The sequence below is a fragment of the Colobus angolensis genome, unplaced genomic scaffold (genome assembly GCF_000951035.1).
Source record: "Colobus angolensis palliatus isolate OR3802 unplaced genomic scaffold, Cang.pa_1.0 Scaffold569, whole genome shotgun sequence".
Taxonomy (NCBI): domain Eukaryota; kingdom Metazoa; phylum Chordata; class Mammalia; order Primates; family Cercopithecidae; genus Colobus; species Colobus angolensis.
Window position 1 is genome coordinate 573,912 of NW_012119254.1, and position 25,989 is coordinate 599,900.

Below are 25,989 nucleotides of genomic sequence, written 5' to 3' on the forward strand. Positions count from 1 at the left end.
CATTCACTCACCCAGAGCAACTTCCAGTCCTGCAAGCTCCATTCATGGTAAGTGTTCCACACAGGTATACCATTTTTTATCTTTTATACCACATTTTTACTATATCATTTCTATGCTTAGATACACAAATACTTACCATTGTGTCACAACTGACTACAGTATTCAGTACAGTAGCACACTGCACAGGTTTGTAGACTAGGAGCAATCGGCTATATACCATCTAGCCTAGGCGTGTAGTAGGTGATACCATCTAGGTTTGTGCAAGTGCACTCTCTGATGTTCACACAATGACGAAATTGCTTGATGAGACATTCCTCAGAATATATTTCATAAATTGCTTAATGAGGCATTCCTCAGAATAAATTCCCATTGTTAAGTAATGCATTTTGCTAGGTGTTGTGAAGAATTCCAGACTGAAAAGACTAGGGTGTCATTCCTCAAAGACTGCAGTCCAGAACAAGAGACACATACATGATAATAACTCTTTTGAAAGACAATAATTACTATGCTAAAAGTATAAACTACTGTATAGAGAAAGAAAATATTAATTGCAACCAATGGCTCAGAAAAGACTTCTTGAAAGACATGGGGTCTGACCGACCCCACAAGAAGCTATGAGGAGAGTTGCAATCCAGACAAAGGGAAAGTTGACTTAACAACCCCCTTCCATGGAAGGAACAGGCTTCCCATGTGAGTGGGCCTCTGGAGCTTGGCAAGTGTATACTATGGAATTTAAGACCTATGGCTGGGTGGAGATCATTGAGAAGACTCTGGGATTTAGATTACAGAGTTTGGGAGTGTGGGGATGCTTTGCCCCATAGGTTATCAGGATTATTTCAATCTTAAACAACCATGGCTGTGGTTTTTGATCTACTATGTAGAAAAACACACAAATCCACTTGCATATATATCATAAGGTATCCCTATCCCTCTTTCATTTGTTTTATTTCTTTAATCTACCTAAATTAAGACCTGAAAACTCAAGATCTTCCAAGTCATGAGCCCCATAAGAACCCACGGCTTCCAGGCAGAGCGGAAAGATACCACCTTTTCTATAAACTAAGATGGCAAAAGAATTGCCTAGAAGCCTAGTCCAGGTGCTGTTTTCTCAGCTACTCAAAGAGATCCTTCTTGCTCCTTTAGGAAAGGGGGATTCCTAGACCTCTCCAAACCTCAATCACCCTGGGATGCACAGATGCCAAGTCTCCGGTGAAACCCTTAAAATCCCCGCTTCCCGGGGGTCAGCGGCACCGTCAGCAGCACCGCAGTATAGAAGTTCCGGTCCTTCCAGCTGGGATTCTCAGCTTGAACTCTTCCAGGAAACAAGTTCCTCTCCGCTTCTCTTGCGAAATTTCGCGGACCGTCCCGCCCTTCTCTGGCTTCTTATAGCAGCGAGAGCCACAAGCCCCAGCACTGAGCTGCAGGCGCAGCGAAACTTCTCTCTACCCGACCGGTCCGCGGCGCGCACCGGCTGCGCTGGACGCTTCCTCCTCGGAAGCGCCTCTCCCACAGGTGGGTCACTTTTCGCCACAAGGCTCCCGTCCCTTATCTGCCTCAGCTCACCTCCAGTCCCTGCTGCTAGGACCCCACTCCCCAGCCCACTAGCACTGAGGAACAGGTGCTTGCAAACTCCCCGCCGCGCCCTGGCATCCCTTTCGGGGAAAGTCACCTGAGGCTGCTCAGCGATTCAGCAAGCTTCTAACTTCCTGGAGTTTAACGCTCATCCCTACCACAGGGTGCAGAGAAGCCCAAAGGGGGAAAATTAGGGGATTAGATTCTTCTCTGCATCTTACTTCTGGATTGGCGCACTCTTGGGGTGCCCATCAAAAACCAGGCTGGAAGAATGTGGCTTTAGCAATCTCCAAGGTCTCAGATCCGAAGCTGCTTCTTGACCAGTAGCTAAAAATTTGTCCTGATACCTGCAACCAAGACTTCCATCTTTGATCTTGATTTAAATTTCCTCATGCAATTTAAAGGTTACTTTTCTGGAGGAAGATTGTTCAGAATGTAATTTATTGTGAAGAGTAAATAAAGCCTCAGTTCCGTTTGTTTGTCCAGAGACAGAATTTTATTATTCTTTTTCCCACCTCTAGATGGTTATTTAGGAAATTTCTTTAAAAGATTGGTGTACTGAGGCTGGGCACAGTGGCTCAAACCTGTAATCCCAACACTTTGGGAGGCCGAGGCCAGTGGATCACTTGAGGTCAGGAGTTTCAGACCAGCCTGGCCAACATGGTGCAACCCAGTCTCTACTAAAACTACAAAACTTAGCCAGGCATGGTGGCAGGTGCCTGTAATCCCAGCTACTCAGGAGGCTGAGACAGGAGAATCGCTTGAACCCGGGAGGCAGAGGTTTCAGTGAGCTGAGAAAGTGAATTGGATCAAGAATGTGGGAGGGAAGGGAGAATACTATTCTTGGTTCTATAATAACTAGAAGCTCAATATCTCAGCCTCAGTTTCCACAGATGTAAAAAAAAAAAGGCTGGCTATTGGGCCAGATGATCCAGAAAGTTCAACTGTAACAACGTGAAAAGCTGTGACTAAAGATGCCTGCAAGTTTGAAATATATGGAAAATCTCCTTAATGCTACAACTATAATTCAGTGGTTACTTTTTTCATAATAATTCAGGTTCTACTTTTATAAGGAAACTCTCCAGTTGTGGGGGGAGAGTCCCTCCCCACAGGAGCGTCTTCAAGTTCTACCACATTTATCATTCAGAAAATACTCTCAGCTTACAAAATCATTCTTCAGCCTTGCTATGTGAGAATGCCCTATTCCCTACAAATGGCAGTCATATAAATGTCACTCACATGAGAGAACATTTTTTTCTGATATAGTAGGTATAATTTTATAAAATGGCACATTTATTTGAAGCAGTAACTTTTCTGAGATATGGCCTTTTACAAGGTCCCAAGTTTTTCAGAATGCTGTGACTTAGCACAATATGAGATTCGACCTACATGTATTCTACCTGCATGGCAAACACTGCCAACCCAGAAAACAGGATGAGACACTTCCTATTTATCAAGCTCCAAGGTTGTAAAGTAAATAGTACATGTGTACAGACAAATTGGGTCATAGCACTTTTTCTATTTGGTAACATTTTACGGTTCCACTGAGGTTCACATTGTTCACATTGTTGAAGTTCACATTGTTCAGAAATCAGGTGTACAAGGCCTGGCCCCTGGCTGAAAAACAATTTCCAGACTTCTGGCTTACTAAAGCTTGCTAACTGTTGTTTAGAAGGAACTGAATAGACTTTTTCAGCTTGTTCAATTAAAAACCCTAGGCCTTGCACTATGTGTGAACAATTTTAAGAAAAATAAGTTATGGAATTTTATATTCGAAGAAACTCGAGTGGTCACTCTGCATTACTTTGTCTCTTAAAGGACTTCCCCTGAATCACCCTACTATTATTCTGTTATTAAAAGGATATAAATTCTCCTTTTAAAGGATGGGTAGCTGATTCTGTTGTCACTCTCAAAAACACATTCCACTGTTTTAGGATCCTTACCATCTAGTTCTCTTCATAATTAATGTAGACATGTTTATCAAATGCTACTTAAAAATTTTTTTTTTTTTTGGAAAATCTTAGGGAAACTGATAAGTTGCTAGCAACACACACACACACACACACACACACACACACCAGCAGCAACACAGTAGTCCTTCAAAACCTGAAGATTGGGCACTTTGCTAGGGCACTTTGTAGCTAAGTTTTCTCCAGGTAGTCCTCTGAGAAGGTCATTTGCTAGTGCCTGCAGCTACATCTACCAAGAATTCATACTATAACAATGCGGAAGAGGATGGGGATAATGAAGTTTTCTGGGTGGGGTTTTGTTTGTTTGTTTGTTGTAAGTTAACGCCAGGTAATAATAATGTAAGGTTTACAGAGATAAGACCTCTGAAGTTACCTGTTTGTTCTTTACAGATTTAAAGAGAATGGTTTATTAGTTAATTATGAAAACTTCCTAAACAGTTATATATGCTGTATTAACTCCACTCAAGATATTTCTAATGACTTTTAGGTCATTTCCGAAGTGATTTTAATTAGCATTTGTCCTTTTGTTGAAAAGAAATCAGTCCTGGAAGGAATCAAACTAAATAAATAACTAAGGAATAATTAATGCATAAAACAAAGCATGCTAAGAAAACATACTTGGCCTACATACATTAACAATTTGTTCCTCCCAAATCATTAAGGAATAGAAAACAGTGGATCCTTGTGCTGTTTAAAGATCCTCTTTCAGAAACATATCCTTGCAAAAGAACATGCTATTCTACTGAAGGAAGTGTGTACACTCTAATTAACTAGGCAGGACATTGACAGCCCAATCTAAATTCTTCTCCACAATGTTCTGAAGAGTTTATTCAGTCATGTGTGGAGAGGTCTTACTGTACTGTACTTTGGCAGTCACATATTTCTACTTTGGGAGGATGTTTGTTTTGTTTTGTTTTGTTTTGTTTTGTTTTGTTTTGTTTTGTTTTGAGACTGAGTCTCACTCTGTCACCTAGGCTGGAGTGCAGTGGCAGGATCTTGGCTCACTGCAACCTCCGCTCCCTGGGTTCAAGCAATTCTCCTGCCTCAGCCTCCTGAGTAGCTGGGATTATAGGTGCCCACCACCATGCCCAGCTAATTTTTGTATGTTTAGTAGAGACGGGGTTTCACCGTGTTGACCAGGCTGGTCTCGAACTCCAGACCTCAGGTGATCCATCCGCCTTGGCCTCCCAAAATGCTAGGATTACAGGTGTGAGCCACCGTGCCCAGCCAGACTTTTGTTTTTGTTTTTGTTTTTGTTTTAATGTAGATTATATGATCAATCCTAACATCAGGATAAAGTTCCCTTTTCATTTTAAAAGGAAGGAAAATATGTGCAAAGAGTAATTTTGAAAAGTTAGGAACTGTAATTCTAAATAAAAAGAAGGCTAAAAGATAATTTAATAGAACTATATAGCACAGCTCTTGGAAGGTTATTAGTAGAATACAAGCTAGTCACTTTGGCCTCAGCACCCAATTTTTTTTTTTTTTTTTGAGACAGTCTCACTCCTTCACTCAGGCTGGAGTAGAGTAGCGTGATGTCGGCTCACTGCAACTTCCATCTTCTGGGCTAAAGCAATTCTCCTGCCTCAGCCTCCTGAGTAGCTAGAATTACAGGCATGCACCACCAAGCCTACCTAATTTTTGCTTTTTTTTTTTTTTTTTTGAGACGGAGTCTCACTCTGTCGCCCGGGCTGGAGTGCAGTGGCCAGACCTCAGCTCACTGCAAGCTCCGCCTCCCAGGTTCACGCCATTCTCCTGCCTCAGCCTCCCGAGTAGCTGGGACTACAGGCGCCCGCCACCTCGCCCGGCTAGTTTTTTTTTTGTATTTTTTTAGTAGAGACGGGGTTTCACCGTGTTAGCCAGGATGGTCTCGATCTCCTGACCTCGTGATCCGCCCGTCTCGGCCTCCCAAAGTGCTGGGATTACAGGCTTGAGCCACCGCGCCCGGCCAATTTTTGCATTTTTAGTAGAGATGGGGTTTCGCCATTTTTGCCAGTCTGGTCTTGAACTCCTGACCTCAAGTGATCTGCCCGTCTTGGCCTCCCAAAATGCTGGGATTACAGGAGTGGGTGACTGTGCCTGGCCAGCACCCAATATTAAAGAAAAAAAAATGCATTAAGAACAAAGCCAGGGCTCAGAGAGCTGATGGCATCAGCACTGTGGAGCGCGGAAATAGGAAGGGATAATTAATGGTCATCGCTGATTGTTCATCTTCCATCTATACCTGCTCTTTTTACAGGGTGTAAAAACAGTTTTGAGCTCAAGTTAAATTGTGGCTGCAAAACTTTTGCACAGACTTTGGAAAACTTACTTGTTCTGCTTCCCAGCAGATTCAAGTCCCTCCTCGCCTGTAGGCTCCCATCCTCTCTGCACATTCCTCTGCTCTGGCCCTTACACTATACATTGCAACAATTTGATTATATGCTTCATCTTTCCCAAGACCAAAGCTCCTTGAGGACAGGGTCTATCTCGTTTCTCACTTTATCCCTCTTAGCATGGCTATTCAATAAATCTCTGTCGAAAACAAGGCTTTGCTAATAACACTGATTTTTACTTTTGGAAGATACTTACCTTATGGACATAGTACATAATGAGTATGGATGCTGCCTACACAATGTTAATTAACAGGGTCAAAGTGCAGTGGCAAAGTCCACATTTTAACTTCCTACCATTCAGGGAGAGGCATGAGGTTGCTTTGAACTGTATAGCACATATAAAGTGAACAGTTGAAGTTATTATAACGTTTTATTTAAAGTAGAAGAAACTGCAGGAACCTTGGTATTTCCTGATTTAGTGTCCCTATTATGTTGCTATACTTTATTGTAGTTACAAATTTATTTCTAATATTTTGTATTCTAATTTATTTTAAAGAGTGATATGGGGCCAAACACAGTGGCTCACGCCTATAATCCCAGCACTGTGGGAGGCTGAGGTGAGCATATCGCCTGAGCTCAGGAGTTCAAGACCAGCCTGGCCAATGTGGTGAAACCACGTCTCTACCAAAAATACAAAAATTAGCTGGGCATGGTGGTGCACACCTGTAGTCCCAGCTACCTAGGAGGCTGAGGTGGGAGAATAGTTTGAACCCAGGAGGCAGAGGATGGCACCACTGCCCTCCAGCTGTCTGGAAAAAAGAAAAAAATGTGATATGGGGCCAGGTGCAGTGGCTCATGCCTATAATCTCAGCACTTTAGGAGGATGAGGTGGGAGAATCACTTGAGACCAGGAATTCAACATGAGCCTGGGCAATGGTAAGACCCCATCTCTATAAAAAATAAAAATTAAAACATTAGCTAAGTATAGTAGTGCATACATGTAGTATCAGCTACATGGGAGGCGGAGGTGAGAAGATCTCTTGAGCCTGGGAGGTCAAGGTTCCATGAGCAGCCATAATCATGCCACTGCACTCCTGCCTGCAACAAAGCAAGACCCTGTCTAAGAATGATATGCTCTTCTCCAGTACCAAAGTACTAAAGTGATTTCTTCATCCTATTCAATTCCCTGACATAAGTGGTACAAGAAATGGGAGGAGATTGAGGAGAAAGCAATTAGCAGGTTGGTAAATGGTTCATTGCAGTTAATAATGAAAGTGTGCCACTTGCTTCTGGTTGTCATAATTGAGATCCTACACCGCACTTACCTTATGTTTTAGGTGTGTCTGAATAACTGTAAAATATGTGCTGGGGGTGGTGGTACACAGATGGGTCCCTGTATCTATCTCCCTTAGGGAACCAAGATTCTAAAGGTATCAGGTTTATAGCTAAAATTGTGTTGATGCCATGTGTGAGGTAGAGAGGGTCTGGAACCTTTGTTGGGGTAGGGAAACCATATGGATTCTGTTTTCATAAAAAAAACGTAGGAAGCATGTAAGAAGGGGAGGCCCTAAGGAAATAGATTGATGCCTAAGATTCAGCCAGGACTGGGAAAATGGTATTATCCCATTTATTTATTTGAACTTTATAGCACATAGAAAGTGAATAGTTGAAATTATTATATTGTTTTATTTACAGCAGAAGAAACTGCAGGAACCTTGATATTTCCTGATTTAGTGTCGCTATTATGTTGCTATACTGTATTGTAGTTACAAATTTATTTGTAATTTTTGTAATATCAGCCCAATTATTTTCCCATTTTTGTGGTCACATTCCAGAGTCTTGGGGAGAAGGGTATAAGAGGCAGGGGAAGAGCCAGTGGTATGTTGGTAAATGGCTCTCTAAGGAAAAAAAAGTCCTGATTTGTAGCATTTGGTGATTATCATAAGGTAAAAACTCCATGACTGATTTCAAGCTCCTAGTTGGCAAGCTGGCCACAGCCACACCACTGAAAGGCTGAGATTAAAAACCTGAAAACTAGGCCAGGCACAGTGGCACATACCTGTAATTCTAGCACTTCGGGAGGTCGAAGGTGGGGAAGGGGGCATAGGGGACGTGGAGGGAGGGGCTAATCACTTGAGGCCAGGAGTTCAAAACCAGCCTGGCCAACATGGTGAAACCCCACCTCTATACAAAATACAAAAAAAAAAAAAAAAAAATGATCTGGATGTGGTGGCATGCACCTATAATCCCAGCTACTCAGGAAGCTGAGGCATGAGAATCGCTTGAACCTGGGAGGCAGAGGTTGCAGTGAGCTGAGATCACACCACTGCACTCCAGCCTTGGTGACAGAGCAAGAGTATGTCTCAAAAACTAAAATAAAATAAAAACCTTGAAACTAAAAAGAAAGAGCTGTTTATTTTAAAATATTTATCAACTAGCACTGCTCTCAAGCTTGTATATCAGAATATTACAAAAGGTTAGAGGAGAGAATTTCAAGAGCACTTTCTCCCCTGGGGTCAGAAATGGAGCAGCTGCAAGGCCAGATTATGCCCAGCAGCTCCATCTGATGGGTCTCAGCAAACATCAGAGGCACTGGGGCCATGGGGAGTCCTTGCCTCTCAGTGCCACATTAGAAGTTACCCAAAAGAAGATGAAGTAGGCTATATTCATAAGCATTGCGGACCACCCCTGGAGATTTCTAAAAATGGTTGGGAGATACCTTAAAGCCAAATGGAGCTCCTCCAACAGCAAGGACTGGGGCTGGGGTCAAGATCCACAACAAAACTGCTCTCTCCAAACTAACTGGCATTAGCAGTATTTAGATAATTCCTATTGGCTTTAATGTAAAGATTAATGCCCATTCTTAAGAAATTTTATTTGAACAAAGTTAATTCAAAATTGAAATTACAATTTATTTCCCAAATATCTCTGACCACAATAGACCTAGAAAAGCAAAACTCACTAATGAACACTAAATATTAGGGGAGTTGATGCAGATCATCAGATTAAGCAAACGCTTATGTAGTGTGTACAAGCCAAATGCCATCAAAGCCATGAGATAGAGCTGTTTTTCTGATAGTGGCAATCCACTGGTCCTGGTCTGACCGGATGCCTAATCTTTGGTGACCCACAGATTTGTAAGAACTTGTTCAGGATTTAAAATGTAAATGGAAGTCAAGGTAAATTAACCCAGAGACACAACTGAATCCCTGACCTTGTTGTCATGAGTCCTGGGCTTTAATCAGATAAACTAACCAGCTTGAACAGCAGATAATGAACCTACCTGATGAAATTCTTGGCCAGAGAATTATAAAACAATCTTAATTTATCTTGACAGATACTGCTGAGATCAAAATGTGGCAACATGTATTAATGAGATTTTTAATTGAACTAGAATTTCAACAAAGAACCTAAATTTAAGATAAATAATTTTCTCCTAAAATACAATTAAAATAGTTAACATAGATCTCTATTACCTCACTTTCCTCATAATTTATAGTGTTAGTAAAATATTACTAACAATCACTTTAGTTGCGCATATGACATAGTTCATAGCTAGTTGTTAGCAATTCATGTAAGATATATGTCCATAGAACATTAATGTAAAGATTGCCTTTAGTTATGCTGTTGTGGCTTGAGGAAACTGTGCAAGTTAAGATTACTGTGTTTTTGTGTGCCATTCTATTGTCTAGCATAAAAACTAATCAGCAAATTCAGTTGCTATGGGATACAAAACATTTTCTCACAAAACAATTGAAATAATCAGTTTTTTAGCAACCAACCTGAAGTAGTTTCTTTATGTAGAAAAAAAGCCTTAAATGATATATTTATATTAATCTATAGCCATTAGTAACTTAAGTAGTTACTAGAACTTATTTTGGAAATCACAAGTTGATGATTTATCATGCTACAGGATTGCTGTAATTTTTACTTAAACTGATGTGATAATAAGAGAATGGGCAGCAATATGAACTTATGAGAAGTGCACATGTCTAAGAAATTAGATGTAGGTTCTGAAAATTAGTTTGGGCAAGCTTTTACTCTCTTTAACTCAAGTTCCTCTCCCCCTGGAGTAAAAGGTGTGTGTGTGTGTGTGTGTGTGTGTGTGTATGTTTCCAAGAACCAGTTTGATGTAATTATAATTAAAATTTCCAATCAAATTATATTTTAATATCAGAATGGTTTATCTTAGTTCTGGTTGATATTCAATTAAGAAGAGATACTAATACACAAGCTTGAAGTTTCTTTCCAGTGGACCCTGTTCCTCTGACAACATTCTCCATTCTCACTCAGTTAAAAAGAGCTACAAATATGTAAAAGCATTTCATAATCTTTCATTTCATATGACCCCGCTATGAAATTATTTTTAAATGTCAGTAATAGCTTCTTTACTAACCTAGTTGCAAATTAGGCTATTTTAAATTGAGTACAGATTGTCCCCAACTTATGTAAGTTAATGGTTCAACTTAAGATTTTTTGACTTGACAATGGCACAGAAGCAATATGCACTCAGGAGAAGCCATACTTTGAGTACCCAAACAACCATTCTGTTTTTCACTTTCAATACAGTATTCAATAAGTTACATGAGGTAATCAACACTTTCTTATAAAATAGGCTTCATGTTAGATGATTTTGCCCAACTGTAGGCTAATTAAGTATTCTGAACATATTTAAGGTAGATTTGGCCAAGCTAAAATGTTGGCAGTTTAGGTGTATAAATTGCATTTCTGTTACAATGTTTTCAACTTATTATGGGTTTATTGGGAGGTAACTCCATCACAAATTGAGGGGCATCTGTATTTTTGTAAGGGTTGCCCTTTGCTACCACAGTTAGTCCATACATATGCACTCACTTTCCCCTCTGCCTGGAAAACTCACCTGCAAACTCCTTCTTGCCTGTCAGATCTCAGCTTGATTTAAGGTTGCCAGATAAAATACATCATGCCCACTCAAACTTGAATTTCATATTAAAACACGTTTGTGTTTTTAGTACAAATGTGTCCCATATATTGCAGAGGATATACTTATGCTAGAAAAGTATTCCTTGTTTATCTGACATTTGAGTTTAATTGGCATTATGTATTTTTATTTGCTAAATCTGGCAACCCTCACTTGACTGGCACCTCCTTGGAGAGACTTATGCTAAACAATTCTCAAAACTAGTCTCCCTCTCTCTCTCCTCCCAGCATTTTCTATTCCATCACTCTACTCAGAATTCTTCTGAACACTTACTACCATCTGAAATCATCTTATTTTTATGTGTGCATTGTCCAACTTTCTTATAATAATATACACACACACAGTTTTTGAAGCACACAAATTCAGAGATCAGGCTTAGCACTTGGTAAGGAGATAACATGTTCAAACTCTATGTGAGATCTGTATTCTTCACCTCTTTACCCTCAACCTATAGAACAGTATGTGCTACACAATAGGTGATCAAAAAATATTTGATGAAGGAATGTGTTAATGTGTATATTAAAAGAAAGAATTTGAAATTTATACATAAATATCACCAGGAAGAAATTGCCCTTGCAAACGGCACTACTTCTACCTACAAAGCTAAATTTTAAAATATACATTTATATTTTCAAATGACTTATATATGGCTTAAAGATTGAACTGTCCAAAAATGTTAGAAAAAGCCATTTATTATGGGCATTTTTTTGTTATCCCTAGAGAGCCTTGATCTCACTAAATACAGAAATAGCTCAGTGAATAACTGGATACGTTTGTGTGTTCATGGAAGGTTTTTATTTTTTTAATACTTTTTGCTTTCTAATTATCCCTGGGATATATTAAAGCAAATGCTGTGAATCACAACAAGACTGACATAGTTGCAGAACCCCCTCCTGCCCTTTTGCCTTGTGATGAAAGGGAACCTTTGATTGACGGGTTTCGGCTCATTACAAATATGTCATCAAGTCATCAAGGGCTTTTGGGTTGAAATTCAGAAAGAATAATAAAACAGAAGGAAGGACTTAAAAAAAAAACCCTCCTATTTACAGCCGTTAAATTAAAATAAAAAATCCTGTCACATCTCATACAGTTTGAAGGTGTTATTTGCATTCCAGCTGTGGAAGGTGCCAAGCCAGATCTCTGATTTGTGTGCTACACTAGTGGTTGTATGTGTCCAGAGGGGATAGCGTCTGAAGAATTCAGATGTTTGGATGAATGATTATTTCAGAATTCAAAGCTGAATTCTCAAAAAGAGAAAGAGGCAGAATGATTTTATTAATGGTTTCACCCAACTGATTTATGACATGTTATCACATTATGCTGTACTATGTGATAGTTGCTGCTAGAGATACTGAGTAGATGTATAAGTAGATCTGATCAAATTATGATTTCATGGCTCTTGGAAGACAACTCTTTAAGGTTTCCTAGAGAGAGTTACGGAACAAACCTTACCCACAGTTTGACAAGTCTTGAATCTGGCATACCTTGAACTCTGTCTTTTCCAAGGCCTGCACACTCAAACGTACTCATTTTGCCTCTGGTTCTCAAAAAGAGAGGAATTCTAGCTTCTCAGCCAAAGAAGACTTAGAGGAAAAAATTGTAAGGAAGGTGAAGTTTCTGCAACTCCTTACAACCTCAACATCCTGTTCTTCCTCTTACCTTTCCTCTCCCTACCACACCTCTCCAAAATAAAAAGGAAAAGAAAAAGATAACTTTACCTTTTTCCACCTCCAGTGGTTCTCCAAAATGGATGCTCTTTAGAGTCACTTAAGTTTGTTTTAGTTTGGTTTTTAAAATACAGATGCCTAGGCTCTACCTCAGATCAATTGATTCAGAATCTCAGGAGGTGGTTTCCTAGCAGTTTAACAGCTCCCCAGCTGATTCTAATGTGTTACCAGGAAGTAGAACGACTGTAGCAGGCCATTAAATGAAAGCTAACATAAAAGCTGATAAAAGCTGAAAAAACTTTAAGGCAATGGTTCTCAAGCTTGGCTGTACGTTTGAATCACCTGGGGGAGCTTAAGAAAAATGCCCAGGCTCTACCCTAGACCAGTTGATTCAGATTCTCCAAAGTCTGGGTCATCAGGCTCTCTACCTGATTCTCATATGCACCAGGGTTGAGAACCACTGGTTTCTGGTGTAACCCTTTGCATTTTCATAAGCCTTAGTGTAGCCCTTTGCAGAGGCATTTGTATTTTCATAAGCAACTAAGAAGTTGCTTCAATTATTAAAGACAGGAAAGGGTGCTAAGAAAACATCTGTCTGTACCACTACCATGTCCTCTCTCTTTCTGAACCCTTCCAAACCAAGCTTTGTAGATAGGTTCTTCTATGCCAACTTATCTAATGATGGATCCCAGCATACTATTTTCTGTTACTAAAAATTATGTTGTGATGATTGAAACTGATGAAAGACTGTTGTCTTTACAGTTGTTTTTATAATGATTACCTACAAATTTTTCTTTTTTTTTTTTTTTTTGAGACGGTGTCTCGCTCTGTCCCCCGGGCTGGAGTGCAGTGGCGCGATCTCGGCTCACTGCAAGCTTCGCCTCCCGGGTTCACGCCATTCTCCTGCCTCAGCCTCCTGAGTAGCTGGGACTACAGGCGCCCGCCACCGCGCCCGGCTAATTTTTTGTATTTTTAGTAGAAACGGGGTTTCACCGTGGTCTCGATCTCCTGACCTTGTGATCCGCCCGCCTCGGCCTCCCAAAGTGCTGGGATTACAGGCGTGAGCCACCACACCTGGCCCAAATTTTTCATATAAAACTTTTTTGCATTTTAAATTTGTATATTTTTGTAAAATTAGGTGAGCTAAAAAACAAGTTAGACTCCTAATGATGTGCATAAACAATGGTTGAGTCTACATGAAGAAATCTACCTTCATTTGTATACTTTGTGTGTTTTTTAAAAATAAAAGAAATAAGAGGGATTCGTGAAGGCTAATTTTCCCTTCCAGGCCTATCTGTACCAAAGAAAGGGGAAGATTTTCTTGCCTTTTCTTTGTCTACAAATGGCATTATATGCATAGGTATGTATATATTTTTATCTTTATGAAATTTCAGGGGGAAACAATTGGCCCATTTTCCAAGTGTAAGACAAGAAAGTACCACCATTTAGAAGAGATATGGTTAGGTTGCTGACTTCGTTCTTATTACTAAAAGAAACGAGAAACAGGATCTATTCCAGGGAATGGGAAGGACGAAGGGACCATTTGGTCCCAGGCTGCTTACACACAAAGACCTTCAAAATTGATTTTTACTTATTATTTAAATGAGATCTATGCATATGCATAGATCTCCATCATATAACTAGTCCATCATATAACTTTAAATTTGTGCCCATTTATTATGTACAGGTTGAGTATCCCACAACTGAAATGCTTGGGACTAGAAATGTTTTGGATTTCAGATTTTTTTTTTTTTTTTTTGCATTTTAAGATACTTGCATATACATAATGAGATATCTTGAGAATGAGACCCAAGTCTGAACGTAAAATTTGTGTTTCATATACACCTTATACACATAGCCTAAATGTAATTTTATACAAACTGTTTAATAGGCTTATGCATAAAACAGAGTTTTGACTGCTTTTGACTGCAACCAGTCACATAAAGTCAGGTGTGAAATTTTCCAATGGTGGTACCATGTCTGAAAGTTTGGATTTTGGAGCATTTCTGAGTTTATATTTTTGGGTTAGGGATGTTTAACCTGTACCTACACATTGCTATTATGCTTTTGTATCAATTAATTTTTTAGAACAGTCATCTATATTTTTCTCCTAAAACATGAACTAATTTGCATTGAAGTTTTGGAATATTTTTAAGCATTTTTTTTTAATTTAAGCATTTAAAGTACACTTTTAAAAATTTATGACAAGGTTATTCTAAAATGTATAGGAATTAAAAGGAACTAGAGTAGCTATAATAGTTTTGAAAAAGAACATAGTGGGAAGAATCACTGTACCCAATTTTGAGACTTATTATAAAGCTACAGCCATCAACATTATGTGGTATTGGCAGAGGGATAGACACATAGATCAATGGAACAGAATAGAGAATAGAGAAATAGAACCACACCTCTATGTTTAACTGATGTTTCACAAAAATGTGAAAGCAATTCAGCAAAAAATAAGGATAGTTTTTTCAACAAATGGAAGGAGAGTAGTTATGTATTCATAGGTCAAAAAATAAAACTTGTCCTAAACCTTACACTTTGTATGAAAATTACTTAAAATGGATCATAGACTTACAAGTAAAACTTTTAGAAGAAAACATTCAGGACTAGGGTTTTGTGAAGAGTTTTTGGGTAAGATACTGAAAGCGCAACCCACAAAAGAAAAATAAATCAATAAATTGGACATAATCAAATTAAAAAATGTTTGTTTTATGACTTTGAATGTGTTAAGACATGAAAAAAACAAGCTATAGACTGTCAGAAAATGCTTGCAAATCACATATCTGACAAGAGATTCATATGTAGAATATATAAAGATTGTCAAACTCAACAGTAAATAAACCCAAACAGTTCAATTAGCAAATAAGCAAAATAGATGAAGGGACATCTCACCAAAGAGGACACATGGAGAACAAATAAACACATTAAAATATATGCAACATGATTAACCATTAGACAAATGCGAATTAAAACCACAATGAGATACCAGAATGGCTAAAATAAAAAATCATGACTCATAAATACCTGGTTAGAAGTAAATTAGTTCACATTCGAAGTCAGTATAGCCAAGTTTTATAATGCTAAACAAACACCACATGACCCAGAATTTGTATCCCGGGGTCTTTATCGCAGAGAAACGAAAACTTATTTTCACACAAAAACCTGTATGTGAATACTCATAGAAGCTTTATTTGTAATAGCCAAAACTGGAAACAACCAAAATGTCCTACCTTAGATGAAGAGCTAAACTGTAGTATATCTATACTGTGGAATACCACTCAGCAATAAAAGGAAAAATAATTGATGGATCTTAAGGATGTTATACTGAGTGAAAAAATGCCAGTCTCAAAAGGCTTATATTACTGTGTGATTTTATTCATTCTCAAAATGACCACATTGTAGTGTTAACAAACAGATTAATGACCTCCAGGGGTTCAGTTGATAGTGAGGAGGGCAGCATGAGGGATGGTCTAGTCTGTAACCTCATTGAAGTGACGGGTACGTGAGCATACACACGAGATAAAATGACCTGGAAATATACATGCATATGGCTCCAATGTCAGTGTTCTGGTTTGGATATTGTACTCTAGTGACATAAAACTGGAGGAAACTGGGTGAAAGATGCACAGGGACCTCCTGTACTATCTTTGCAACTTCCTTGGAATCTATAATTATTTCAAACAAAAGTTTGATTGATTTATTTTTTTAGTAAGCATTGACTTAAGTATAAGAACTTAAAATAGGTTATTTTTTGTAATTCTCTTTGGACCTTTTTATGTTTCTACTATGCTGGCATCCTCAAAAGCTGGAAGAGGCCTGAGCCTCTTAGACCTCTTAACTCTGAGAGGTGAGAGAAGTAAAATTCACCAGCCAGGCTGGCCCTAACATCCTCATGGGAAGCCTAGTTGGAAACATCCCAGAAGAATACTGCCTCAGGTTTCCAAGGCCTGTGGGGTGGGATCTGCAAAGAGAGAGATGATAAACAGGACTCCTCCTGACCCACACCTGGTCCCTCATATGACACACACACTCACATACACACACACACATACACACAACACACACACATGGTTTCTCAGAGTCAGCTTCTACCATGGCTTCGTTGTCATCTTTGCCACCTTCATATCTGCGTCACTGATTGCTAATTCCTAGTCTATGTAAACACCCTTGTGAGATCACTTTACCCATCTTGGCTATCATCTCTGGGAGATGATTCCATAAGAGGCAAAACCAGTCCTGCGGATTTTCCAAACTCAGAAATATTTCTGTTGTATTTCCTGTTACATAACTGAGGTTTGTGGAGAGCCATGAGACTGAAGTAAGGAGAGGAAACTCCTATGTTATGTTTTAACTATTTTAACCCACCTTTCCCTTAATAACTCTTCTTCCTTTTACTATCTTTTTTTATTATTTTCTTTATTATTTCTATCCTAGATATAAGAGTAATGTAGGACTAGAAAACTTTTTTTAAGTCTTTGAACAAGGAACCTCCATGAATGCATATTTACACACAGATTTTGAGTTTCAAGATGCCTGAAATGGGTGTAGCAGCATCTTTTATATAGTACTTAATGCAAAATACACCCTCAGCTTGATCTCCCTTTGGTTGAGAGTATGCATACATATATCTATTTCTTTTCTTTTTTTTTTTCTTTTTTCTTTTTGAGATGGAGTCTCGCTGTGTTGCCCAGGCTGGAGTGCAGCAGTGCAATCTCGGCCCACTAAAATCTCCACCTCTCAGGTTCAAGCAATCTTTCCCCTTCAGTCTCTCCAATAGTGGAATTACAAGTGTGTTCCACCATGCCCGGCTAAATTTTTTTGTATTTTTAGTAGAGGCAGGGTGTCACCATGTTGGCCAGGCTGGTCTCGAACTCCTGACCTCAAGTGATCCTCAAAAGTCATTTTATATAGAGTTTTATTTATAAGAAATAAGCGGGACGAGTAGGAGATTCTTAGGAATCACTGCACTCTAGTTCAAATATTTTTATATATTTATAAAAATCACAGTTATATAAGCATAATTAACCCTTAATTTGTAAAGTTTATATAAAGGCTATGTTAATTAGATACTTTATTCAGTAACTAATAGATTGCCAATCTATTTAAAATAGTCATTTTCTTAAGCACTTATTAGGTCTCAAGAACTGCTTTGAGATACAGGAATTCATCTAATTTTCACTGCTGGGCAAGGTGTGAGAGCCCTAGCATCTGAAAGTGGTCAACTTGTGGGTTGGTAAAAAGAATTTAATGACAACAGTATAGTTTTGGAAAAGGAAAGTTTTAGTAGAAAGAAAGAACACTGCAGAAGAGTGCAGCAGGGTGCCTTAGCAAGATAGAACCGAGCAGACCAGGGGGGATTCTCCTTAGGAGCATTTATGAACCTTAAGACAGAAGCTTGAGGGTAATTTGGACCATATTAGCCAGATAGGTCATGATAAATGATGACATTTATAGTCATTTTGGTGCCTTACTGTCAGCAAGGGTTGCACAGTGAGTTTCAGCATAGCGTTCTGGAGATGTATAGAAATTTTCGTTACTTAGAAATTTTTTTGAAAGAGGCCTGGAACCAGGTGCCTATTTAGATACTAAAGAACTTTAATTACTTCTAAATTCCCTCGCTATGGAGTTTTGCCTCTGATGGCCTATTTGATGGTCACCAGGCGGTCTTTGCTCCCTTCATGATACTTCTAAATTCCTCAGATATGGAGATTTTGTCTCCAGTACCTGTTCGTGGTCATTAGCTGATTTTTGCTCTCTTCACTCACAGTATCTCTGAAGTAGGTACTAGCAATCCCTCAGTTTACAGATGATGAAACTGAGACACAAAGAGTTTGAGTAACTTGCTCAAGGTGACATTGCTGGTAAGAGGCGAAGCAAAAAATAGGGCCATGTAGTCAATATCTTCATTAAAAAACTTCATGAAAGATTAGAATAAATGAATGTGGTGACCAAACAGTCAAAATAGTCTGGAATCACTCTCTCTTTGCAATGATTAAGATAATCCAAATGAGAATATTTCAAGTGACAAAATCCATCTCATTACAGGATACTGGCAACTACATCAAATCTACATTTTGCTTGCAAATGTTCATCCAGTATGAAAGACAGAATAAAAATATTAGGATAAAATAATTTTTTTAAGTGAGGGGATAGGCAGTCATTCTTTTGTGACACAAACCAGTTCTACAGTAGAATAATGAAGGCATTGTTCAGCAGTTTGAAGTTTTGATTTATAAAACTAGGTGTTAACTGATTGGCAACCAACCAATAGAAGGTAAATTGCTAAACTAGTCTGCATGTGCAGATGCTAGTAAGAAATTTTCAGAGGCACAGCTGCACTTTTATACAAAGGTCCCTGATCATCTACAGGTACTTTCCCACATGTGGTCATGACCTTTGATGACACCCATTCAGGATACCAGACACCAGTTCGTTTATAAAATGATTCAGATGTTGTATTTAATTAGATTATTCAGAGTTTCTGTGGGAGTGCAGGAATGTCCTGTCTTTCTTGTCCCTTTCTCCCATAACTTCTACCTCCCTACAAAAACCTAAATGCTCTGCTTGTGGTAGAGGCATGCAACTTCAGATAAGCTCAGGTAAGAATATAGGTGTTTTTGATAGGTTAAAATGGAAAGCGCAAATTTCTGAAATGCCAGGAAAAAGGTGCAAACCCCACATATGCTGTGCAATCTGCATGAAATCCACCATAGGAGAATTGAGTAGTGATTATGTCTGCTTTGAAAATTCTGCATCAAATTCACAGAGTTTTACTTTCAACCCATTTGGGTGAAAGAAATAATGTCCTTACAACATCTCTTCCACTTCTTTCCTTCTTTCTTACTCTTCTCCATTGGTTACTCTTTAATCATTCAGCATCTTCCTCTTTATTTATCTCACACTGTGCCTGGGACACAGAGTAAACTTTTCCACTTCCAGCCCCTTCATCCTACCCTTTTAATGTTGTTCAGCGAATATTTGTACATTCCTAGACTGTGGTAGTTAGTCCTTTTCTGAGCACTGAAGATACATCATCGAACAATAGACACACACACACACATACGCACATGCATGCACCAAAAAAATAAAAGATCAACTGAAAGCTTAAACTAAATATTGGGAAAGAAAGATTTTTGAGAAAATCTCAACACTGAAGAAAAAATATTCTTCAAAAGTATAGAAAGCAACCTAGATTATTGCAGATCATAGAAACTGGTTTTTTATTTAAATTTTACAGTCACACGATTCATAACAGTATTTCAGTTTAGTTTTAACATGCATTGTTTTTTTAGTTTTGGGTAATATTAAGAATCTTTTACTGTGTTTAAAAGTCTTTTATATATTTCCTTAGGACAAACTATCAGCTCATATACTTTGCCCAATTTTCTAATGGGCAATTGTTTTTTTCTCATTGATTTATATGAGTTGAAAATATTTTTTCCAGTTTGTTGATTATCTTCATTCTGACATTGCTTAGTGGGTTTTGCACTGCAGAAGCTATTTATTTTTATGCAATCGCATTTGTCCAACTATTTATTAATGGTTTAATGATGTAGGAAAAGGACCTTCTCCTCTAAGATTATGAAAGAATGTTCCATGGTTTCTTCTAGTTCTGTTCTAGTTTCATTTTTTAAAAAATAAATCTTTCATTTATTTTGAATTTACCTTGGGGTGGAGTATAAGGTATAAATTTATTTTTTTCTTTCAGGTAACTGTTGAGTTGCCCCAACATTGAAACTACCTTTGCAAAATTATAACTGAAGAAATTATGACAGTGACACAGATCAGACCTAACTGACTCCATCTTGCTTCTAACCTTTAAGCTGTCCTTGTTCATTCCTGGGTGTAGGAAGAACTAACCTTAGGAAGGAATTTAGTTTATGGTTTGACTCTGAAACAAAATTGATAATGTCCCTTTTCCCAAAAGACCCACTTCTTGCCTGGGGACCAGTCTGCCTTTGTGGGACTAACAAATTAACTACATGATTAGTTATTACATTTTAGGGGTCAGGCAGCCTCTGGCTGCAAGAGTCTGACCTTCCCCAAATTGCTCCTGTGGATAGCATTACTATTGTAAAACCTAAGATCAGTGCTTCAGATATTTTGCAGACCCTGCACTGGATGGATCAGCTGACATCACCCAAATTGGTAATCTGGCTCAACCAGTTCTGCGATCCCCTTTATGAGTCCATCTCCAACGTGACCAATCAGCACTCCCCACTTCCGAGCTCCTACTTTAATTTAAATTATATTTAAGAACTCTGATCTTCATGCTCCAGGAAACTGATTTGTGTAATAATAATACTCGCATCTCCTGTACAGCCAGCTCTGCCTGGATTACTCCTTCTCCACTGCAATCCCCCTGTCATGATAAATCGGCTCTGTCTAGGCAGCAGGCAAGGTGAACCTACTGGGCGGTTACAAATTTGGGGCCTCAACCACGATTGCCTTTGTGGTTACCTACTGTGTAGCCCACCTCTGATGATGGATCCGGAGGCCAGCCCAAGTGGCTACCTAGATCTCTTGGACTAGGGGCTGACTCTGGCACTCTCTGCCAGTGGTGTGCTGCTGACCCAATGTGCATGGATTCAATTGTAGTGGAGAAATAATGCTAAGGAGATATCCCATAACTGTAGCTTCATCACTGGGTGTCTATAGCTATAGCCTCAACGCGAGGTGTCTGATTTGGAGAGTATTCCAGTCAGCTACCAACAGCCCCTTCCTTCTCCTGATTTATTGGCTTCTCTGGAGGTGCTGCTGTGTCTTAGTAACCTCCCAGGGTGTCTATCTATAGCCCCATCACAAGGTATCTGCCTGTAGCTCCATTACAAAGTATGTGTAACTGTAGCCCCATTACAGAGTGTCTGTCTGTAGCTCCATTAGGGGGTATCTAATTGGACGGAGAATAAAGAACTTGTTTAGAGGACTACTCTTGGTTTGAGACTGGGTCTGGAATCTGTGTCTTGAAGGCCTTCTGTTCGTCTTACATTGTGTGTGTGTGTGTGTGTGTGTGTGTGTGTGTGTGTGTGTGTTTATATGTATGGAGGGCTCTGAAGGAATTGCTGCCAGCAAATTTCTGGGGGCAGGGGACAGACTCTCGCTCTGTCGCCCAGGCTGGGGTGCAGTGGTGCCATCTCGGCTCACTGCAACCTCCACCTCCCAAGTTCAAGCAATTCTCATGCCTCAGTCTCAGTGTAGCTAGGACTATAGGTGTGCACCACTATGCCCAGCCCTGAGCTGTCATTTTGAGTAAATGAATAACTTATGGTGACATGGGACTCTATTTTGTGATATCCAGTGTTTTAAACCTTTGATATTTGACAAACCTTCCAAGATCAAATTCTAAGTTTAAAAAAAAAATTACATCTCCTAAAGTTCAAAAAGATATATTGGGCTTATTTAATGTATTAAAATCATTCAAGAAACATTGTCAAATATAAAAGGGTGTTTAACTTTTTTGAGTTATAGTCATATAAACATGTTATTAGTATGTTATAAAATTGTATAAGATTTCTATAATTCTAATATGCCTCAGTATATGTTATCAGTAATAACTACAATTGTTACGTTGAATTTTTGTGTGCCACAGAGGTAACAAGTTTCCTTGTCAATTTCTTTGACCGTGGCTTCCCTAAAACATTTCTGTTATCTGCAGACAATTGTTATCTTGATTTGGTCCTCTTTAGGAGATGGTTTTATAATCAGCTATAAAACTTTGACAGGTGCTCTTGAATGCAAGTTTCTGATAACTTTGGCGATTATGACATTAAAATAAAGGAAATTTCGGGACTCTCCTAAAGAGCTGAAATGTTCTTTTATTTGAATAAATCAGCTCTGTCTAGATAACAGGCAAGGCTAACCTGTTGGGTCATTACATTAGCAATTAAATAATCTGTTTTCTCATTGACCTGAGATGCTATTTATCATATGTGTTTGGGTCCATTTCTGAATTTTTTTAAACTCATTCATTAAAATTTGTCTACTTTCTTTTTTCTTTTTTTTTTTTTGGACACAAAGTCTCTCTCTGTTGCCGAGGCTGGAGTGCAGTGACCTCCTGAGTAGCTGGGATTACAGGTGCATGTCACCACACCTGGCTAATATTTGTATTTTTAGTAGAGATGGGATTTCACTATGTCGGCCAGGCTGGTTTCAAACTCTTGGCCTCAAGTGATCCATCTGCCTTGGCCTCCCAAAGTGCTGGGATTACAGGCATGAGCCACCGTTCCTGTCCAGAACTTGATCTATTTCTTTGATAGTACCACATTATTTAATTATTTTGGCTTTATAAAAGTGTTAATATTTAATATGACTAGCATCCCATTTATTAACCTACTTTTCAGAATTTATAGATTAAATTAGGGAAAGCTGACATCTTGTGAGCCTTGCCATCCAAGAACATGCTGTACATTTTCATTTATATAATTTCTCTTCTCCTGATTCTTAAGAGCATTTAAGATATTTTTCATATAGATGTTGCACATACCTTGCTATCTTGTTACATATTGTCTTTATTTTGTTGCAGCTATAAGTAGGATCCTTTCATGGATTAAATCTTCTTACTAGTTTCTTTTTTAATATATGAAGAATATTGATTTTAATCTAGTTCCCAGACTAGATGTTGAATTGTTTTCGTATGTATGATACTTTTTTGGTTGATTTTCCCTTGTTTGATCATCTGGAATCCCTCTTGAATTTCCGTACCTCTGATTTCTTTCTCTGATCTAGTTATGTTAGTTAGAACTTCCAGAACAATAACTAAAGTGGTCATAGCAGACATATTTGTCTGGTTCCTGACTTTGTTGAAAATGTTTCTACCCATGTTTTTAGGCATAATGCTGAATTTTAGGTTAAGATCAATAACTTTTATATGTTAAGGAAATATCTATGTATTTCTCTTTCACTGTGAATCAAGAATAAATATTGAATTTTAACAGATGTCCTTTTTAACATACACAGATATGATGGACTTTTTCCTTAAATCTTTTAATATAAGATTAAATTTTAATCTTTTAAGTTGTATTAATGAAGTTTCTAAAATTGAACTTGTAGAGCTGATCTTCACATTTGTAGAATAATCCCCATATGATCAACATATACCTTCTATTAACAAGCTGCTGGATTCTGTCTGCTAATGTTTTATTTAGGTTTTTTTGTATCACTAAACAAGTGAATTCATCTATAATTTATTGGTGCATTTTTTGGTCAGATTTTGTCCTGTATCCTTTTATCAAACAAAAGCTTTTCACCAGTGATTTTGTTACATAAGACAGATATGAGAATATATATGACAATTTTCACTCCTTCCAAATTTGGGGGTAAATATAGTTAAGACAATTAGATTAGAACAAGTCAATTACTATACTTCCTGGATATAGCTCTCTTCAATTTTTCATGCACAGAGCATTTATATTTTGTTGTGCATTTGTGTTATTATTTTTCAGTTATGGAGAAAACTTGTATGGATGCACTTCCTCTTACTATGAATTCTTCAGAAAAGCAAGAGATTGTATGTATTTTTGGAACTGGTGATTTTGGAAGATCATTGGGATTGAAAATGCTCCAGTGTGGTTATTCTATTGTTTTTGGAAGTCGAAACCCCCAGAAGAACAACCTACTGCCCAATGGTGCAGAAGTCTTGAGCTATTCAGAAGCAGCCAAGAAGTCTGACATCATAATCATAGCAATCCACAGAGAGCATTATGATTTTCTCACAGAATTAACTGAGGTTCTCAATGGAAAAATATTGGTAGACATCAGCAACAACCTCAAAATCAATCAGTATCCAGAATCTAATGCAGAGTACCTTGCTCAGTTGGTGCCAGGAGCCCACGTGGTAAAAGCATTTAACACCATCTCAGCCTGGGCTCTCCAATCAGGAGCACTGGATGCAAGTCGGCAGGTAAGATTAAACAAATCTACACTCAATCTTTAAATAATGAATCATTAAATGTGCACTTGCCTCAAAGATTCTAAAATATAATTCCAAGATCAAATACCCACTAAATATTACATTTAGCTAATATGTGTCGTGAATAATTTTCTTGAGCTTGACCAAGTAAGGTGGTCAACTGTTGCAATTCATCTCCCACTGTATGCACCCTCAGATTTTAGTTTGATGGAACCCCATGGTGTCAGCCTCTGGAGGCTTCTTGTCAGTACTAGAAACTAATACTTGGTGAATATCCTTTTCTACCTCCATTACCTTGTATGAAACTGGTTCCATTTATGCACTGAGATTAGAAGCATTCATAAGTGATGCGGCACCACAAATACAGAAGAAAGATCAAACTACTCATTATGCAGAGAACCAGGTCTTAAATAAGTGTGATGTGCCTAAAACCATCATCAACTAAAAACCATGGTACTTACCTATCTAGGACACCACAAACAAGTTTAAAGCATCTTGTTAGATACGTTAATTCTACGTCCTTATTTTAAAAACCGTTCACTGTTACATGTCATCATTCTGCATGGTGCTGTTGTAGCCTTTCAAAATAATTATTAAATAAAGAAAAGGAGTAAATACAGAATTAATTGTTTTTAAACCAGGTATTTGTGTGTGGAAATGACAGCAATGCCAAGCAAAGAGTGATGGATATTGTTCGTAATCTTGGACTTACTCCAATGGATCAAGGATCACTCACAGCAGCCAAAGAAATTGAAAAGTACCCCCTGCAACTGTTTCCAATGTGGAGGTTCCCCTTCTATTTGTCTGCTGTTCTGTGTATCTTCTTGTTTTTCTATTGTGTTATAAGAGACGTAATCTACCCTTATGTTTATGAAAAGAAAGATAATACATTTCGTATGGCTATTTCCATTCCAAACCGTGTCTTTCCAATAACAGCACTTACACTGCTTGCTTTGGTTTACCTCCCTGGTGTTATTGCTGCCATTCTACAACTGTACCGAGGCACAAAATACCGTCGATTCCCAGACTGGCTGGACCACTGGATGCTTTGCCGAAAGCAGCTTGGCTTGCTGGCCCTGGGATTTGCCTTCCTTCATGTCCTCTACACACTTGTGATTCCTATTCGATATTATGTACGATGGAGGTCGGGAAACCTAACTGTTACCCAGGTAAATATCTTCTTATGTATATTCCTCTACTCCTGAAATCAAAGACTATTGCTATATCATATTTCATTTCATAATTATAGAAAGTCACTCTTCTAAGCATCTTGTTTTTTAAAGTAACTAGAATTAGAAATGTCATGTCAGGTTTTTAAAATGAATCCAGTTTAGATCTCATACAACTATTAAGAATAAAAGTTTGCTGGATGTGGTGGTTCATGCCTGTAATCCCAGCACTTTGGGATGCTGAGGCAGGTGAATCATGAGATCAAGAGATCAAGACCATCCTGGCCCCAACATGGTGAAACCCCATCTCTACTAAAAATAAAAAAATTAGCTGGGCATGGTGGCGGGCACTTGTAATCCCAGCTACCCGGGAGGCTGAGGCAGGAGACTCGCTTGAACCCAGGAGGTGGAGGTTGCAGTGA

The 25,989-nt window shown here is 38.5% G+C and overlaps 1 protein-coding gene across 2 annotated transcripts in view; it reads left to right on the forward strand.

The window, feature by feature from the left end:
- Window positions 1-1,391: 1,391 nt before the first annotated feature.
- Window positions 1,392-25,989, forward strand: part of STEAP4 (STEAP family member 4) — a 28,815-nt gene continuing 4,217 nt past the window's right edge. Inside the window, exons 1-3 of one of the 2 annotated variants that reach the window (XM_011961750.1) lie at window positions 1,392-1,512; window positions 23,932-24,389; window positions 25,040-25,567. In XM_011961750.1, coding sequence (XP_011817140.1) covers window positions 23,934-24,389; window positions 25,040-25,567 — 984 coding nt within the window. In that variant the 5' untranslated portion in view covers window positions 1,392-1,512; window positions 23,932-23,933. The remainder of the gene's footprint in view (window positions 1,513-23,931; window positions 24,390-25,039; window positions 25,568-25,989) is intronic. The other variant, XM_011961751.1, reaches the window with a different exon arrangement.